General features: G+C 38.6%; 1 protein-coding gene across 3 annotated transcripts in view; it reads left to right on the forward strand.

The window, feature by feature from the left end:
- Positions 1-18,466, forward strand: part of SOAT1 (sterol O-acyltransferase 1) — an 81,186-nt gene that overhangs the window by 31,529 nt on the left and 31,191 nt on the right. For all 3 annotated transcript variants that reach the window (XM_058702172.1, XM_058702171.1, XM_058702173.1), the window contains one exon: positions 9,313-9,371. In XM_058702172.1, coding sequence (XP_058558155.1) covers positions 9,313-9,371 — 59 coding nt within the window. The remainder of the gene's footprint in view (positions 1-9,312; positions 9,372-18,466) is intronic.

The following is an 18,466-nucleotide window of genomic DNA, read 5'->3' on the forward strand; positions in this document are numbered from 1 at the left end:
ATCAGTTTTATAAAGCAAAGCAAGCATGGCACCCAGAGAGACATTTGACCCAGGTTCAAGTCCCAAAAAACCCAAGTTTTTATAAGTCTTTATGCTCACTCTTTCCTCTATAATAATCTGTCTAGCACCTGTTCACTATGATTTTTCTTTATCATCTGGGACTCAGCTCAAATATTGACTTCCTCTGCAAAAGCTCGCTCCACCCCACAGTCATCTGTATGTTGAAATTATCTACATTCGCACATTTCTCCTGAGATTCTAAAGGAAGGGTTTAGGATATGTGTGTACTACCCTTTATATATTGGGTACTCACTGGGTTTTTACTTAATGAGTTGAATATATAATTGAATGAATAAATGAGTTACCTATTTAACGAGCTTGGTTATGTGTCTTTTCCTTCTGGGTAACCTTGGCAATGGATTTGGCATAGCAGTGTAAACATAGGATTGTTAGAGGAAGCGGATTTGACACAAAGCCATGAAGAGACCGCCCCATCGAAAGGCACAGCTCCTTGGAGTTGTTTGGTGTAGTCCTGATTGCTCTCATTTCAGTTTTACTGTAGGTATTGATAGCATAGTACAATAAATGATCGCTTTTACTGGACATAAAAAAGTATGTAGGATACAGTTGGGTTTTTTTTTTTTAAGGTGGTATATGATAAGGTGGCATGTGATAATTTTAGAAAGCTCTTCATCACAACTGGTTAAAATAAGATTTTTGATATTTCAGGGAATAAATTTTAAGTATTCCCATTAAATAAATATAGACTTCACAAGGGTTAAGTAGTGTTCACAAAGGTAAATGTTGCAAACCTGGTTTATTTGTTGGAGATGAGAGTGCTAGGAGAAAAAATGTACAGTAGTTTGTTTTTTGTTTTTTTTGTTTTTTTTTAAGGGATTTATCCTTGGGTCTGTTAATTAGATGTTATCAGTTAATGATCAGTTTTCAAGGATATTAATGTTACAAGTTAGTGATATCAGTAGACCTAAGAAGATCTTACAGAAATTGCATGATCAATGTTTTAGAAACCTAGAAACCTTGAGTTGAGTTATATGGTTGGAAGTCTGTACTTTAAATCATTGCATGTTAGAAGGGCACCTGGGTGGCTCAGTTAAACATCTGACTTCGGCTCAGGTCATGATCTCATAGTTCGTGAGTTTGAGCCCCCGTGTTGGGCTCTGTGCTGACAGCTCAGAGCCTGGAGCCTGCTTGTGGATTCTGTGTCTCCCTCTCTCTGCCTGTCTGCCATTCGTACTTTGTCTCTCTCAAAAATAAATAAAAAATGTTAAAAATTTTTTAAGAAATCATTGCATGTTAGCTTTAAGGGCATTCTTCTTCTGGATTTTTTGACATTTAATTTTTTAATTTTTTGGTAGTAAGAAAGTAAATCTTTTGAATATGTGTGAAGTTAATTTTAAGGTGAAGGAACATGAGTAGAATTGGCTTTTTAATATATTTTTCTTCTACTGTGTAGTTTTAATGTCATTGAGGGAGGCTTTCAGAGGCTAGTCTAGCTGTGAGCAAAAATACTCCCTATTTTCCAGTTCCCAACTAGTCAAAACCAGTTTGTAATGGTGGTTATGTTACTTATGGATAAACAGATGCCTTTTGGAAGTGATGTACAGGTAGTGAGAATTAATCTTTTACGATGATTCTCTCCCCATTCCCCCATGGTAATTGAATTAGTTGAAGGGAAGAAGCTTCAGTATTCATTTATTTATGAAATAGATTATTTATGAAACCATGGTCCGATCGTAGATGGTAGAGAACTAAATAAAAAAGGTGTTATAATTGACAGAAAAATCAAATTAATATTTGTCTTAGTCATATTTCTTGCCTATTTAAAGTTTGTGACTATCTTCAAAATTTATCTTCTCCTACCTACCCTCATTGCCATTTGTTTTGGTTTATGACCTCATTTCTTGTCTGAATTTATTGCATTTCTCTCTTCTGTGGTCCTTTTCATTCTGCCAGAGTGGACTTGCCCATATCAAATCAGTTATTTTCCTGCTTAAAATTCTTAGTTTCCTCATAGCCCTTGTTAAAATACACCCAGGCTCTTCATGACATGATCTCTAGCCTCCTTCCCAGTTACAAACTCCACCACTGTCAAAGGTTGAAGATACTGATCCACTGTCTGGTGGCTTCTGTTGTTGGCATTGGTAAGTCAGGCATAACTGCAATTCTTTCATAGGTGGTACTTGCTTTCTGGCTGCTTTTAAGAGGTGTTTTTAAAAATAAACCTGTGTGTTACAGTTTCACTATGATATATCTTTTTTTTTTTTTTTTTTTTGAGCATGTAATTTATTTTATTTTATTTTATTATTTTTTTAATATGAAATTTGTTGTCAGGTTGGTTTCCATACAACACCCAGTGCTCATCCCAGCAGGTGCCCTCCTCAATGCCCATCACCCACTTTCCCTTCCCTCCCACCCTCCATCATTGTTCAGTTTTTTTTCATTTTTTAAGAGTCTCTTATGGTTTGCCTCCTTCCCTCTCTAACTCTTTTTTTCCCCTTCCTCTCACCCATGGTTTTTGTTAACTTTCTCAGGATCCACATAAGAGTGAAAACATATGGTATCTATCTTTCTCTGCTTGACTTATTTCACTTAGCATAATACTCTCCAGTTCCATCCACGTTGCTACATAGGGCCAGATTTCATTCTTTCTCATTGCCACATAGTATTCCATTGTATATATAAACCACAAGTTCTTTATCCATTCGTCAGTTGATGGACATTTAGGCTCCTTCCATAATTTGGCTATTGTTGAGAGTGCTGCTATAAACATTGGGGTACAAGTGCCCCTATGCATCAGCACTCCTGTATCCCTTGGGTATATTCCTAGCAGTGCTATTGTTGGGTCATAGGGTAGGTCTGTTTTTAATTTTTTGAGGAACCTCCACACTATTTTCCACAGCGGCTGCACCAGTTTGCATTCCTACCAACAATGCAAGAGGGTTCCCGTTTCCCCACATCCTCTCCAGCATCTGTAATCTCCTGATTTGTTCATTTTAGCCACTCTGACTGGTGTGAGGTGATATCTCAGTGTGGTTTTGATTTGTATTTCCCTGATGAGGAGTGATGTTGAGCATCTTTTCATGTGCCTGTTGGCCATCTGGATGTCTTCTTTGGGGAAGTGTCTATTCATGTCTTCTGCCCATTTCTTACCTGGATTATTTGTTTTTCAGGTGTGGAGTTTGGTGAGCTCTTCATAATGGATTTTGGATACTGGCCCTTTGTCTGATATGTCATTTGCAAATATCTTTTCCCATTCCATCAGTTGCCTTTTAGTTTTGTTGATTATTTCCTTTGCAGTGCAGAAGCTTTTTATCGTGATGAAATCCCAATAGCTCATTTTTGCTTTTAATTCCCTTGCCTTTGGGGATGTGTCAAGTAAGAAATTGCTGTGGCTGAGGTCAGAGAGGTTTTTTCCTGCTTTCTCCTCTAGGGTTTTGATGGTTTCCTGTCTCACATTCAGGTCTTTTATCCATTTTGAGTTTATTTTTGTGCATGGTGTAAGAAAGTGGTCTAGTTTTATTCTTCTGCATGTTGCTGTCCAGTTCTCCCAGCACCATTTGCTAAAGAGACTGTCTTTTTTCCATTGGATATTCTTTCCTCCTTTGTCAAAGATTAGTTGGCCATACTTTTGTGGGTCCAATTCTGGAGTCTCTATCTAAGTGTAGATTTTTATTTATCCTGCTTGGGATTCTTTGACCTTATTTCATTTGAGGATTGGTCTCTTTCCACAATTCTGGAAAGTTCTCAGCCATTATTACTTATTTTTTTGTCTCTCATTATAGACCTTTGATGGGGTGCATTTTGGACCTTCTCATTCTCCATGCCTTTTTTCCAAGTGAAGTATTGTAAAAGGGTATAAATAATCTAAATTTCCAATGGGGGATTAAATATAGTAAGTTTCAGCCATAAAAACAGAATAATAGGCAAATAAAAATGATACAGAGGCATATGTAGTGACATGGAAAGATATTCACAATATATTAAGTGAAAAAAGCAAGTTCCAAAACTATGCATGAGTCCACTTTTATAGTATGTATATTTGCCAAAGTAGAAGGACAAATGGTATCTACCAAAGTATTAATATTAGTTACTTGAACACTATAGGACATAGGGTAGTTTTGTTAGAGCTCTTTTGGGAGAGAGCATTTGGGATTTTAATTTCCTGTAATGAAGATTACTTTTAGAATAGGGAGAGAGAGTTATTAAATTTAAATTAGCCCAAATATGGGGTGCCTGGGTGGCTCAGTCAGTTAAGCATCGGCTCAGGTCACAGTCTCATGGTTCGTGGGTTCGAGCCCTGTTTTGGGCTCTGTGCTGACAGCTCGGAGTCTGGAGCCTGCTTCAGATTCTGTGTCTCCCTCTCTCTCTCAGCCCCATGCACGCTCTCTCTCAAAAATAAACATTAAAGAAAAAAAAATTAGCCCAAATTTGCCCCCAACATTCATTCTGGTGTTAAAGAACAAAAATTCAACTGGGTGAATTTGAGGATCTAATTGGCTTTATTAATTGATTCATGAATCGGACATCAACCCATCAGGCAAGTAGAGGGGAGCTCAGAGGAGCTGTACAAACTGGAAAGATTTTATAGGCAGAAACTGGGCAGGACGATTAGTAAAAGAAAGGGCAGGAGTCTTATTGGGTGGATTACCTTCTCTTCCTTTGGGAGGGGGTGGGATGTAGAAGGCCATGTGACTGATGACCTCATTGATACCGACCAGAGAATTCCTGATTGGGTAAAACTGCATTTCAGGAAGTGGTAGAAACTTTAATTAGGTTAGGTTCCTAACCTAATGACTTGGCCTGGCATATGTGACTCCCATTTTTGGCCTGCGGTTTTCTTTTTTAACCTGAGTTAGTATTTAGAAGTAAGTAAGTTAGAAGTAAGTTAGAAGTAAGTATTTCTGGGAAATTACTTAGAATGCCCTTCACTCCTTCTTTTAAGTAGAATATACAGTAGCAATTGTTGATTCTGAAACAAAAATACTCAGGTAAATTTTGCCAAGGAAAATAGATAAGAAAATGTAAATTCTCATTAAAAGATACTACTAAAATGATACAAAGTTACATTATAGGTTTTTACAAAGACAGCAAAGAGAAGTGGTGGTCTTCATATGTTTCAGCTCGCATTCTATTCTGTTCTATCCATTTATTTGTGTGGAAAATCTGTCTACACATGATGATGTCTGATATTATTGGTTCCTATAGTAGAGTAGACACCTTGACATTTCAATTAAAAAGATAAAATAGGAGCGCCTGGGTGGCTCTGTCCATTGAGTGTCCGACTTTGGCTCAGGCCATGATCTCATGGTTTGTGAGTTCGAGCCCCGTGTCAGGCTCTGTGCTGATAGCTCGGAGCCTGGAGCCTGCTTCGGATTCTGTGTCTCCTTCTTTCTCTGCATCTCCCCACTCATGCTCTGTCTCTTTCTGTCTCTCTCAAAAAATATTAATAAACATTAAAAAATTTTAAAAAAGATGAAATAGCATTTAGTATCAGATTATAAAATTCCTTTTCTGGAAGAAGATACTATAATATCTGAAGGTATACTTTGAAAAAAATACAAAAATGAAAAAGGTACCATTTCAAGATCACTAAGTCTATGTTGAACTTAAGTGAATTTCAGTAAAACTCTAACTCAAAGGAAAATCTAACGTTAACAAGAGGTTCCAATAACATTATTTTAGTAAGCAAAATGAGCAGTATATGCAACTGTTAATGGGCACCAAGTTCAATACAGTAGACATTAGCTTCTGCATTGACATTTAATTTTTCAAGTTATGTTAAAAGTGTTGCTTTAAGCTGTGAATCTTTTGCCAAAGAAAAACTTAAAAAAATTTTTTTATTTAAATAATTTTATTTTCTTTCTGTAGATAGGAAGGATACAAGTTAGAAATTTTACCAAGAAAACCTAAATGTTTAATAAAGATATCAAAAGCTAAAACTTGGCTAAGCTATTATGCAAGATACTATGTGTAAAGACAGACTCATGAATGGAGGCAAATTTCATTCAAAATGAACTCTACCCTTATTCTATTAAAAGGGCAGACAGGTGCCTGGGTGGCTCAGGCGGTTAAGTGAGTGACTCTTGGTTTTCGTCTCAGGTCACGATCTCATGAGGTTGTGAGTTTGAGCCCCACGTTGGGCTCTGTAGCTAGTAGCACGGAGCCTGCTTGGGATTCTCATTCTCTCCCTCTCTCTCTGCCCCTCCCCTGCTCACAATGTCTCTTTCTCAAATAAATAAACTTTAAAATAAAATAGAAAGAATAAAAGAGCAGACAGTCTGCCTGCTTGCTTAAATTATAGTAGTACTGTGATTCACTGTGAAGTTAAGGAACTGTCTTTGAGTCTATGACAGTCATAAATCACAATGTACAGTGGGTATGGGAGTCATAAAGAACAACAGGTTCTCATAAAAAACAAATATTTTAAGGGGCGCCTGGGTGGCGCAGTCGGTTAAGCGTCCGACTTCAGCCAGGTCACGATCTCGCGGTCCGTGAGTTCGAGCCCCGCGTCAGGCTCTGGGCTGATGGCTCGGAGCCTGGAGCCTGTTTCCGATTCTGTGTCTCCCTCTCTCTCTGCCCCTCCCCCGTTCATGCTCTGTCTCTCTCTGTCCCAAAAATAAAATAAAAAAATGTTAAAAAAAAAAAAAAAAAAAAAAAAAACAAATATTTTAAGACCTTGAAAATCAACTTTTCTTGAAAATCATGAAGAAGGTGCTCAGGTTAGATTAATTAATAATAGACTAATAACCTCAGTTAAATTAAACATTAGGGAGCTACATTAATGCGACTTAATATACAGAAAGGAATCTTTCAGAATAAGGAGATTAGAATGAAATGAATTTTAGATTATTTTCTCCCCCCCCCCCAAAAAAAAAAACACCAAAACAACCGTGTGCGCATTATGTAGGCATTCCCTATTCCTCACCCTCCTGCCCCTGACGCCTGGACAACCACAAACCTTCTGTCATTGTCTCTGCTGGATTTCATGTAATGGAGTCCTACAACGTGTAAGTCTTTTGTGACTGACTTTCATTCAGCATGTTTTCAAGTTTCATCCATATTGAAGTGTGTATGAGTGTTTCTCCTGTTATTGCTGGGTGATGTCCCATTCTGTGGCTCGACCACATTCTGTTAATCAGTTAATGGATATTTGAGTTGTTTCACTTTCTGTTAATATGAATAATGCTTCTATAAACATTCATATACCAGTTTTTGGCTGGGCATCAGACTGTGACCTGAGCTGAGACCAAGAGTTTGGACGTTTAACCTACCGAGCCACCCAGGCGCCCTGTTACAGGTGTTTATAGACACTTCTCTAATTGTATCATAGAAGAGCTGTCACATCCAGTCCTTAAGTAATACTGTTCTCAGAATTTCCTACATGTACAGCTCTTTTTTCCCCACCAGCATTATTGAGATAAAACTGACGCATTAACATTGTATAAGCTTATGGTATACAATGGCCAGCACTTGCTATTTTTGATGATAGCCCCCTGGTGGGTATGAAGTGGTATTTCTTCATGTTTTGATTTGCATTTCCTTGGTGGCCAGTGATGTGGAGCATCTTTTCATGTGATGTTGGCTATTTGTGTATCTTTCAGGGAGCAATGTTTGTTCACATACTTTGCCCATGTTTAAATCGGATCACTTGTCTTTTTATTATAGAGTTGTAAGAGTTCTTTATATATATATATTTTTTTAATGTTTATTTTTGAGAGAGAGCGAGCAAGTAGGAGAGGGCAGAGAGAGAAAGTGAGAGAGAATCCGAAGCAGGCTTTGCACTGTAAGTGCAGTCTGACGTGGGGCTCAATCTCACGAACCCATGAGATCGTGGCCTAAGCTGAAATAGAGTCGGCACTTAACCGACTGAGCCACCCAGGTGCCCCAATATATATACTTTAGAGTGCTCTATACATACGAGTTCCTGATCAGATTTGCAGATTTTTTTTTGTCTTATTTTGTGTGTTGTCTTTCTGCTTTTCTCATGTTGTCCTTTGCAGCAAAAAAAATTTTAAAAATTTTTGATGAAGTCCAGTGTATCTAATTTTTCTATGGTTGCTTGTGCATTTTAGTAGTTACAGTTGCAAGATCCATTCACAGAGTCTAATTTCTCGTACTGTCAGTATTGGATCTTATAGCATCATATGATTAATGTTGTGAATGCTGTATGTACATACAGTAGTTGTTTTTTTTCCTTTAACCTTTTTTTTTTTTTTTTTTTAGAAACACGAGGGAGGGGCAGAGGGGGAGAGAGAACCTTTAAAAAATTTTTTTTAATGTTTATTTTTTTATTTAAAAAAAATTTTTTTTTAACGTTTATTTATTTTTGGGACAGAGAGAGACAGAGCATGAACGGGAGAGGGGCAGAGAGAGAGGGAGACACAGAATCGGAAGCAGGCTCCAGGCTCCCGGCCATCAGCCCAGAGCCCGATGCGGGGCTTGAACTCATGGACCGTGAGATCGTGACCTGAGTCGAAGTTGGACGCTTAACCGACTGCGCCACCCAGGCGCCCCTTAATGTTTATTTTTGAGAGAGAGAGAGAGAGAGAGAGAGAGAGAGAAAGAGACAGAGCATGAGTGGGGGAGGGGCAGAGAGAGAGAGGGAGACACAGAATCCGAAGCAGGCTCCAGGCTCTGAGCTGTCAGCACACAGCCTGATGCGGGGCTAGAACTCAAACTGCAAGATCATGACCTCAGCTGAAGTCGGACACTTAACTGACTAAGTCACCCAGGTCCAGAGAGAGAGAGGGAGAGGGAGAGAGGGAGACTCTTAAGCAGGCTCCACTGTCAGTGCAGATCCTGATGCAGGGCTCGATCCCATGACCCTGGGATCATGACCTGAGCTGAAATCAAGAGTTGGATGCTCAACTGACTAAGCCACTCAGGCACCTGTCTTCTTATGTATAAATTATGTATAAATTTCCTTCTACTGATAGTGCCCATGCTTCATTTTTTAAGAGTTGTCGTGTTTTGTGGTTTTACCGTAATTTACATAGTCATCCTCTTCTGCTTGATTTTCAACTTCATGATTTAAATAGTGCTGGTTAGGGGCGCCTGGAAGGCTCAGTCAGTTAAGAGTCTCACTTTGGCCCAGGTCATGATTTCATGGTTCGAGAGTTTGAGCCCTGTGTTGGGCTCTGCACTGACAGTATGGAGTCTGCTTGGGGTTCTCCCTCTCCCTGCCTCCCCTCCCCAAAATGAATAAATAAACTGTAAAAAAAGAAAAGAAAAGAAATTGTGCTGGTTAGCTGTATCCGTCAACTTAAAAGTTACCTTTTTTTCTTTCTTTAGGTAGGATTGACATAAAACAGTTGATGGCAAAGAAGCTACGGTTGACAGCAGAGGCAGAGGTAAGTAGCTCCATGTTTTAGAAACAAGAGTGTAGAGTTAGGGTAGGGAGCTCTGTTTCCTAAAGTTTTTAATGCTCACTTGCTTAAGGATTAATTTACCTTTCTTATCAGTTGACACTGTCCTGCTGTGGAACAGGAAGATAAGGTCTGCCACTTTGCATCCTACATTTAAAAACCAGATTGCTCTTTTTTCTTCCATCCTGTCCATCACTCTCACTTCGTGGCTTTTGCCAGCAGAACTTGATTTTTGTGAACCACGATATAGTTGAATGTGTGAATGTCTGTGCAGGTACTTTATGAAAGGATCTATTGTGGTTCATAGTAAATAATAAGTCTCCAGTAAGATTCCTTGTTAGGGATAAAGAAGAAATACCAAGTCAAAAACAACATGGAGCCATTTCAAGTGAGGCAGACTGTTCTACAATTCAGAATTCAGCGGTGCTCTCAGGAAATGCTAGAAGACAAAGAACATTTTTTTTTTTTTTTTTTTTTTTTTTTTACTCTGAACTAATACTGTATGTGCCTAAATGTAATGTTACTTCAAATCCAAGGCAGTCTTTTTTCCAATGAGAAGATCACTTCCAAACCTTATTGGGTCACCTTGAGTGTGTACACATCCATTAATGATGAAATAGGCCTGTTTTTATTTATTAATTTAGTGTGCATATGTGCCTTTATATAGGATAATTTAAATTTAGATATTTTTGTAATCATGTTTCATAAAACACTATGTGCAAGATTATTTACATCCGCTTTGGTATTAGTGTCTTGTAATTATAAGTGCTCGTTTTCCAGTTGTTCTCTAGTCTGGGACAGAAAGCTTTTCCTTTTGTCTAATCTTTTGGAAGTACAGCACTTTTTCAGTCCAGGGATGATGCTGGCACTGGAAGTTTTAGTACAAGTACCTATTTGCTTAACATTAACAGACTTCTCTCTACCCCCACTCATCCGTTCAGTGTATTTGTGATTTCTACAGTGTAATGACTCACTGTATTTTTTGTTTGTTTGTTTACTCATTTTTTGGGAGAGCGAGCGAGCGAGTGGGGGTGCAGAGAGAGAGAGGGAGAATCCAAAGCAGGGTTTAGGCTCTCAGCTGTTGGCACAGCCCAACACAGGGCTCAAATTCACGATCTGTGAGATCATGACCTGAGCCTAAGTCGGGCACTTAACTGACTCAGCCACCCAGGCGCCCCTGACTCATTGTATTTTTATAAAGTAGTATTCAGTGGTGTATTTACTATGCTTGAAACCGTGAGTCTAGACTTCGAGCTAACAGTGTGTTAAGTTTTTATTTATTTTTTCTGATTTTATTGGGTTACCTGTATAAGCCTTCACCACTGCAGTGATCAAGATCATTTCTGGTGCATGTCTTTTCCATTTAATAATTTGTTCCATTGTGAGTGACTGAAGAGTTGATTATTAGGTAACCTTCACTTATCTAAGGGATAATTTATAATTTTGGCTAGCAAAAGAAAAATCTTTAAGGGTGCATGTGCTGTTTTTAAGGGCTTATTCTTGCAAATATAGTGATAAAAGAAATTTTGTTTTTGTGGCAGGCTAGAGTATTTCTGACCCTTATTCCTCTAGACTGGCTGGACACACCTGGGTTTATGTTCTGTTACTTTTCTAATTCCCCTTCTGTTCCTCTTGTTCCTTCTCCACCGCCCAGCAAGAACACAAAGCCCTTATCTGTTCTGTTTGTGAGGGAAATTTTCAAATAAGTGAACCGGCTGTCGTTACTGTTTATTTAAAAAAAAATCTGAAGTGGGAGAGGAATTCTTTTTGAATGCAGAATCTCAAATCCAAAGAGGAAAGGGAGGGAATATGGAGTGGGAAGCAGAGGTCAGGGGAAAGCCACATGGTGGGCAGAGGGGGGATGTTTCAAGGATTTAAGTTGCAAGCTTTGTTATGAAGAGAATATCCTACTTATCCGCTTTACATATTAATCAGTGAATAAAAGAATTACGTTTTTAGTTTGGTCAGTTAGGAGGATCTGAAGGAGATAGAAATGAATGAAAGAATGGAAAAGAAACTGAGGGGAAAGGGAAGGTGGATATTGGTTAATCTAGTATTTATTACTCTGTGTTGTACAAGTGCGGGTGACGTAGTGGAGCAAGATTCGCTCCCTGTTGTTGGGGAGGACGTAGCTCGAGCACAAGTGTGGAGGTAAGAGGCTCACGCCGTCTATCAGAAATGACACTTGATCAGCATCTGCGCCCCTGTTGGGGCACGATGGAAAAAAAAATACAGTTGCAAAATTGTAGAGCTAGATTGTAAAGCATTTGCTTCTCTGCCTTCATGCCCTGTTCGGAAAGCTCCTTCCACTTGAAACTTTCTTTAACTTCCTGTTTCACCAGTCAGAATACTGTCTGTCCTTGAAGTTGTAGTTCCTGTTGCCGCTTCCACAGTTTTCTAAGTACCAGCTTGAAACGATGTCCTCCCTCCTTTATACTTCATACTATACACCTAGTGTATACCCTGAGTCTGTACTCTGCCTTTATTACACAGTGCTTTCTAAATGAAATCACTAAAACTCTTTTGGTGAACTTCTGGTGATTTGACTTAGGAATGTTTTTATTGGCAATTTGATATCTAAAGAGATAGAACATCTTGCATTGTTTATTAATTGGAATGCTTTTGAGGGAGATGTATTAGGGATGCAGTACTGATCTGAAGTTGAAGATGATGTATAGAGTTTGGAGACAAAAGATAGGAAGCTATTGTGATACTTTAGTATTACTGAGTAAACAGGCAGGGAGGAGAAGGGAACTACATCTAGATGTCTTGTTATGGGCCACAACTTGTTGTACTAGGTGTTTTACGTTTTACGTACATAATTTCATTAAATTATCCCACTTACAAGAGCGATTTCTTAACTACTTATATTTTGTTGTTTTGTTTTGTGACTTGATATTTACTAATGTGAAATGGCCATTGAGGTGACAGGTATGTGAATATTGTTTGGAGCCATAAAATTGACTTCTTTTCTCTTTTGGGTTTTTAGAAATAATTTTTTAAACAAACGAAAATCAAGAATCTTTGTAGTTATTTGTAATTTGGAGTCCTGCTCTAACCCATTTGGTCACTCAACTACATTGGACCATCTTCCCCTAATCTTTAAGGTGAGGACATGGGGCTAGCTACCTCCAGGCCCCCTTCAGCTCCAATAGTCTGTGTCATTGTGTCGCTCACTTAAACTTTTGTTCCTAATTCACTGTTTTTGTGGCGTGAAGGGAATGGGTAGTCTGTAGATTTTATGGGGCGACTCTTTCAGCTCCACAGAACTGGAGTTGTCAGACAAAGTACAGTAGGCTTACGTTTATTTGTTGTTTGTTTATTCCAGATAAACGACAAATAGTTTTTTAGTCATCATGCAATATTTGAGACATAATTAGGCCAAAAAAGTCCTTTGTGTCAAGTTCACATTTAACAGGGTGTACTGTATGCTCATTTGCTAAATATGACCGACAAAGAGCTCTCTGAAAGATGGAAGAGCTCATGTTAAAGAAAGGTGTGCAAAGGGTTGTCAAGTACTGAGCAGGCTCTTCAGTCTGAAGGGAAGAGGAACAAGAGATGATAAACTAGTGGCTGAACTGATTGAATCTCTTAAGGTCACATCTAGGTCCAAGTGCTGTCATCAGAAAGTTTTAAGTGCTTAATTGCAAAAAAAAAAAAAAAAAAAAAAAAAAAAAAAAAAAAAAAAAAAAAAAAAAAAAAAAAATCCGGTGCTGGTGGGATCATACAACATTGTGTAACCCCGAGTCGTGACCTTTTGAAATGCTCAGAATTGTGTTGTAATCATACTTAAAAGCCTTTGGACTAGTCCAAGAGAAATTCAAGTGATGAAGTCCCAACCAACTTATGTTAATAAATTAGCTTCGTTTTAACATTGTGTTAGTGAAACTATCAAATTATTTCTTTGGTTGCAAGTAAAAGAAACCTACTTTGGCTTATTTAAGGAAAAGAAAATGCATTTGAAAGATATTAATGTATCTCTGGGAATCTTAGAAGTTGAACACTTCAGCTTTTGAAAATGGGAAAGGGCTTTAGTAGCAAGAGTTCAGATATTTCTGAATTTTTCAGTTAATAAGGTTTTTGTCCCTCTTTTTAAGCTCAGAGTTGTAGATCTTTGAGAGAGAGAATTGGGATTTTGGCCAGAAGGGCAGGGCCGTATGGTACAGCCCTGGCCTAGACACTCAGTTCCTGTCTTTACCCTTGAGGACAGTTTCCAGAGAAAAGAGGATGAGAAGAGTTAAAAAGGGAGTGCCTTGATGCCGTTGATTATCGTGGAGCTTTTATTAACGTAGACAGTTTTGTAGAGGGAATGCTAGGTCTCATGCGAGGGGAGGAAAAATTACTTCCTGTTTCTATTTCTTAAAAACACATATTGCAACATATTTTATTTCCTTCTGTTGTAGCATTTCCAATATTATTTTACACATCAATACCTTATGCTATTGCCTAACTATTATAAATGAGCAAACTGTCATGAGTAAGGCTGGGATGGCATGTCTGCAAATGAGGACTTCCTCTCATGGTTTATTGCTCATCCAAGTAACCTCTTCCAAAAAAGTTTTTGGAGAGTGACAGTCTATTTGATATATTGGCAAGACTGCTGGAGACGTAAGTAAGTCTGAGTCTTTTCGGCCTAGAAATTCTTTGATTATTGTACACTTTGAGGTTAGGTTGTGCTCACCCAAGATAAACACAAGAGAAACACAAATAATTGTGGCTTAAACAAGATAGATGTGTATTGCCCTCTCATGTAAATGATCTAGAGGTGGGAAGTCTAGGACGGTTATGGTGACTCTGTGGCCCTCCAGGACCCTGGTCCCTTCTACCTCTGTGCTGTACCATTCATTGTAGGCTGTGATCCTCTTTTTTGTTGTCCAAATGATTCCAGCCATTTCATCTAAGTTTCACGGAGCAGGATCGAGTTAGGAAGAAAAGTAGGTTGACACCTAACAGCCTCTACTACAACTGTCCATTCTACTTTCCTTCCCTTGACCTTCTGGTCAAATCTTTTGGCTGTGTGACTGTAGCCTTCTGGTATTTCCCTTTCTCATTTTGCCTAAATGCGTAGATGAGTCAGTCTCTAGTCTCCTTTGATGAACCTTGGGAAAATCAGTTTATTGTTCTTAGGATTTCGTCGGTTATAAAATGCAGATAGGTGCCTGTTATATTGCCCTCTCAGGGAATGTTCAGTAATCTAGCTCCTTGAATTACCAACTACTCGGTTCCTTTGTCAGGCAATATGTTAGGTGCTGGGATTCTGAAGAAGTCATGTTTTCTGTCCTCATGCTGGCTCAGAACGCTCTGTATAGAATAGGTTAACAGAGGAACAACAACTGAATCAGATACTTTAAAAATGCTCTTTGGAAGCTATAAAATGGTGTCAGTGTAAGTTGCTATTTATGGTAAGAAGTTACATAATTTTAGAGCTTTATTGAAAACCTTATAGGTGGTAGTTACTCCTTATTTTACATTAGTGAGAATCCAAAGCATCGAAACTAGTCAGATGGTAATGTTCTGCATATCACCGAACATTCTGGTTCTGCTCTACCCCCCAATATTTTGTTTTCTTTCTTCCATCATACACACAGATCCATGCAGACAGTGTAGACACATGTAGGCGTGTACATCATAGATACATCGGCAAATAAGCAACAATTTATATGTTCAGTTATATATTTTTAAACACTTTGTGGGGTTTTTTTGTGTGTTAAAATGTTCTTTGACAATATGATATAAAATGATTTCATGATAGTCATTCGTATAAATGTATCATTGGTTAACTATGACACTTTCTGGTTTTCTAGCGTTTAACGATGGCTTAGGAAGTTGGTAAAGATGATGAGAAATAGCAAAATACATCATTTGGATAAGATGAGGGAGCTGCTTAAGCAGATGAAGATAAATAAATGTGTTTCACCTCAGTTTAGATTGATAAAAATAAGATATCAGGAATATCATGGTCTGACTTAAGTTGGGAGACAGCTCAGGATGAATTTTATTTTAAATAAAAGGGATTATAATTTAGAGCTCTAATTTCATTAGCCACTGGGTTATCTTGAACCTTCGGCTTCTTGTTTTAAGGATTATGCAGTAGTTACACTCAAGACTTAACTCACAAACAAGTGTTTCTTTTTAAATATGGAGGAGGAATTTATTATAATACACTATGACTGTAAACCTCTTTTACGTTAGTGCGTTGAAATGAAATGCAAATTTCATGAAATTTTGTGATGGGACTAATTTATTAAATTACCTACTATTTTCAGGCTACATGTACATTGTTCCCTTTTTTTTAGGTTTTTGCTTTTTTGGTTTATGGTGCTAATCATAAAGAAAATATTTTAGCTCCAGTATGGTAGAAAGTGATATAATGTTATATGATGTCTAAGGTCATCTAGACCGGGGGTTCTAATCCTGGTTCTCTAGTTTACAAGGTCTGTGACCTTGGGCAAGTCACATTACTTGATTTGTTCGAGCTTAGATCTCTCCTATGTAAAGTAGGAATTATGTTGCCGATTTTACGAAGATTGTTTTAAGACTAATATATAAAGGCCCCTAACACAGTATCACAGACATTAAGTCACAGCCATTACTAACAATAGCAACAGTAGTGATTTTTAGTCCCTTTTCCTTCATAGCTTTTAGTAAGAAATCAGGGTGAGGGAATTCTTCTAGACAAGTACTTTCTGCTTTGTAATAGACATTGACTAGTCAGCAGTGGTATGAGTAGGAGTTTCACTGCTAGGGGTTGGTTTCCAAGCTGTTTGGAAATACACTTAACACGTAAACAGTCTTGCAAGTTGCTTTGCTGAGAGCTAGATGTACAGTGGTTAACAAGAAGACATACTGTTTAAAGTCAGGTGGGGGAGGCAGACATTAAGACACCAAAAAATAGAAATGTATATAATGTTAGATGATATTAAGTGCTATGAAGGAAATGAATAAAGTACAGTAGCTTTAGTGTGAACTGTTAGGAGAAACCTCTCTTGAGGAGTTAATTTAGTTTAAGACCCAAACATTATATTACCTATTCTATTGTCTTATCTGTTTTGTTCAGAAAGGTCACGTTTCTGGTTCCATGCCACTGTGAGGTTAAAAGTTCTCTGTGCAAAGCCGGGCATTGAGTCAGAGACATAAGTTCACGGACTAGCAATGTGACCTTGGAGTCAGGGTGTAATTTTTTACACACCGTCCTCAGTATGTATTTGTACTTTGTATTTCTTTCTCTGTTTACTTTTTTATTTTTTCCATGCCTCTGTGCCTTTGAAGGGGTGATTTTATCTATCCATAACTGACCCTGCTCTTGTCTTGTTTTAAAACTCAGTTCAGGGTAACCTGTACTTGGAAGGCTTTTTAGAAGAATTATTTCTCTAAAATGCAAATCGGAACATGCTTATAAAACGTGTTTAAAACCTCATTGTGGGTCAGCTGGTTAAGCGCCCAAGGCTTGATTTCTGCTCGGGTCGTGATCTCACGGTTGTGAGATTGAGCCCTGCCCGTCCAGCTCGGTGCTGAGCCCAGATCCTGCTTGGGCTTCTCTCTCCCCTTCTCTCTCTGCCACCCCCCCCCCCCCCCACCCACCACATGCACTCTCAAAATATATAGACATTAAAAAAAAAATCATTGGTTTCCTGTTGCCTTTATGATAAAACGAACAATTCTTATAATGGCCTGAAGGTCTGTCACAGTCTGGCCCCTTTGCTTCTTCAGCCTCATCTCTGATCGCTCATGCGCGCCTTCACTAAGCGTTTGGACCATAGGATCTTTGCTTCATGATGGTTGTTCCCCATTGTTAGAATCTTAGAGGCTGTCCAGTTCAGCTGCTTATTTTTAAAAATGAGGTTTCTTTCAGAGGGGGTCTGGTGGGGGGGATGGGCAAAATGGATGAAAGGGAGTGGGAGATACAGGCTTCAGTTAATGGAATGCGGAAGTCATGGGAATTAAAGGCACAGGTTAGGGAATATAGTCAATGGTATATTGTAAAAGTGTCGTATGGTGACAGATAGTAGCTACCTTTGTGGGCACAGCATCACGTATAGAGTTGTCGAGTCACTGTGTTGTACACCTGAAACTAATGTAACATTGTGTGTGAACTCCACTCAAAAATCGTTTTTAAAAAATGAAGTTTCTTGGGGCTCTTAAAATACAGTGATTCTGTTTAAATAGATGAAGCACGCTGCTTTTCTAGTTTCTCATTAACTGCCTGCCTCCTTCCTTTGGTCGTCCTTCCGTCTGTCTGTCATCGTGCTGGGACAATCATGGGCCATGGGCCGGGTGAAATTAATGTTAATAGAGATGAAATTGAGAACATAAGCAAGTTAGGAAGCCTGTAACACCCCAACCTCCTTTTCAGGTTGCTGATACCAGCTATTCAGATTTCTAGTGATCACACTGTGAAGTTCTGTAATTAGTGACAGTCTCCTGTTCTGGACAACTCCAAAGGCAGAAGTGGAGCACTGTTCTGTATTTTTCTATATTTGCTCTTATAAGGGGAGTGACAGTAACAAGCAGTCACTATTTTCATCAGTATTTGGATCCATGAAATGAGGAGGCTGAGGAAACTCCGTGTCCACAACAGAGTTCTTCCTTGTGTCTGGGTGGCCCCAGCTTCTGTTAACTTTGATTCCTCAGAAAAAGGACAAATCTGGGCACTAAGTAATGAATATTAGGCATCTTGTGGATACGGTGCTGTGTATAGGAACGTGGTAGATTTGAACCTCTTAATAGTTACAGTGCAATGACGTGGATACGGCTAGAGGGTATGATGCTAAGTGAAATAAGTCAGAGAGACATTGCACTCATGTGGAATTTTAGAAACGAAACAAATGAGCCAAGGGGGAGAAAGAGAGGGAGAGGCCAACCAAGAAATGGACTCAACCTTAGGGAACAAACTGATGGTTACCAGATGGGGGTGGGGTGGGGTCGGTGTAAATAGGCCATGGGGAATTAAGGAGGGCACTTGATGTGCCGAGCACCGGGTAACGTTGAAACACTATATTGTATACCTAAAACGAATATTACCCTGTATGTGAGCTAATTGGAATTTAAATAAAAAATGATAAATCATTACAGCACGATTT

Source organism: Neofelis nebulosa, chromosome 15 (genome assembly GCF_028018385.1).
Source record: "Neofelis nebulosa isolate mNeoNeb1 chromosome 15, mNeoNeb1.pri, whole genome shotgun sequence".
Taxonomy (NCBI): domain Eukaryota; kingdom Metazoa; phylum Chordata; class Mammalia; order Carnivora; family Felidae; genus Neofelis; species Neofelis nebulosa.